Source organism: Cajanus cajan, chromosome 5 (genome assembly GCF_000230855.2).
Source record: "Cajanus cajan strain Asha chromosome 5, NIPB_CcT2T_4, whole genome shotgun sequence".
Classification (NCBI taxonomy): Eukaryota; Viridiplantae; Streptophyta; class Magnoliopsida; order Fabales; family Fabaceae; genus Cajanus; species Cajanus cajan.
Window position 1 is genome coordinate 58,843,510 of NC_138521.1, and position 1,963 is coordinate 58,845,472.

The 1,963-nt window shown below is 34.8% G+C and overlaps 1 protein-coding gene across 1 annotated transcript; it reads left to right on the top strand.

Annotated features, from left to right (window-relative positions):
• The first annotated feature begins 918 nt into the window (after positions 1–918).
• On the top strand, positions 919–1,498 carry LOC109789031 (uncharacterized). Its single transcript, XM_020347895.2, has one exon. The coding sequence runs from the start codon at positions 1,034–1,036 to the stop codon at positions 1,274–1,276; it is 243 nt and encodes an 80-aa protein (XP_020203484.1). The 5' UTR covers positions 919–1,033; the 3' UTR covers positions 1,277–1,498.
• Positions 1,499–1,963: the final 465 nt, after the last annotated feature.

The following is a 1,963-nucleotide window of genomic DNA, read 5'->3' on the forward strand; positions in this document are numbered from 1 at the left end:
TTTATTACCGTTCCCACGGATCGTGGGATCTTATTGATTGTCCGAGTGAACCAGTTAATCTCCCCATATTTGGGTCCCTCTTGTGTGATCGGCATTTTACCGACCTGCCTTTGATCGGCCAATATAGTCGGCCAATGGGAGACCACCACGGTACACTACTTGATTTTTTTGTACTAAATAAGATTGTTCATCAAAAAATGTTGGGAGGATTGTTGCACATGCTTCTTCATTCATTCTTTCCATCCTCTTAAACCAAACGACACAATACAAATTTTCATTCTTCGTGTATATTTTCCTTCCCTTACCGTCACACAGAAGGCACAATATCATAAGCATCTTTAGCTACACCAAACTCAGGTCAGCTAATCTATAATCTATTATGGTAGGATACTTGAACTCTCGTTTAAATAAAATATCCTTTTACTGATTATTAATATATAAAAAAATCCATTCTGGTGGAAAATGTTAGCAGCTTAATTAAATAATATATACGCGTAATTGAGGCTTCAGAATTCTCTCTTATTTGGGTGGTTCTATTTGACTTATTTTTTTGAATTTGACCCTAGTTAAATTAATCAACCAGATGGCCCTGGAAGCTTCTGCATGCAAGAGACCATAAATAAGAACACAGAATTTTGGAGCGTAAGCGCTGCTGTGGACGGATTGATCCAAAACTTAGTCAAAAAAACTTCTATAGAAGAAGCTTCCATGGAGACGTCATTGTTGAACATGACCGTACGAAATTACTATGTTGTCCTTCTGATATTAGTTTTGGAATATTAATATAGTAAATGAAGGTATATTTCCACGTGCCCAAATGCACACGACACCTAACCTTAAGCCCTTAACTTAACCCATGCATTAGGGTATAGTTGATTTCTTGATCAACTACTATTAAAAGCGCCAATCACTATAAAAACCATTGAATGGATGTATGTATACACACATAATAAACCTTATCATATAGTATCAATTATTTTCTCTCTATTGAATTCCAAATTGTGAAGCGATCAATTCATTGGAACTCTTGGAAATGGATGGGAACAACTACTCCTCTTGGGCCGACCAGTGGGATGATGGGCCAGACCCAGTGACGGTTGGTTCCAATAGCAAAAACAGCAACGGCAACACCGCCAAATACAAGCAAAAGCTCGGCGAGGGTTTTGGTAAGACCAAAGCAGTGGCCTCCACCGGCGTTAAGAAGTTGAAGGATGGTACCTCCGTTGGCCTCCACTGGATCAAGACCAAGTATTCCAAAGCCACACACAAACATTAATTTCAAACGTCTTTTTCTAGATTCATATTGCTTGTGAACTGCTACTTTTCTTTTCTTTTTCTTTATGCTTTACTTTATTCGTCTCTATGTTTTCGATTAGGCTTTTGAATTCATTTATTCTTGCTACAGTGTAATTAAGTATGATCCATGTATATGACTGTTTTGTGTATTAGTTTCCATGTTTGTTAATTATGTATCTTATTCTATACATTTTTTTTTCTACATCCCATCTTAATTTACGTCTGAAATATTGCCTGTGTTTTGATAAACATCACGAATCGTAAAAGGCATATGAGCCAAACTCTGCAAATAGGACGGGTTTGAATTCTTCAAAGTTCTTTAGCCTCGTAATAATCGTCTAATAATAAATTAATAATATACGTCATTATTGAACCAAGACAAATGCGCGCCCTTCTTAAATAGAGTTTTAATTTATCAAAAAAAATAAATAGAGTTTCATTATGTTATACTTATCATTTATGTAGTATTTTAAGTAACCTATAATGTTCCTGAAAAAAAAAACCTATAATGTCATGCTGATACACAATCATAGCTTTTTTTCACGATCAGCTTGTTTAAAATTTGTGTTTAAAGTATAACCAAGCAATTAATCTCAACGGGAAGTGATTTAAGAAGTAGATAAGAATTGTTTCTTTTTTAAAAAAATAATTTAGACAAATACAAAAA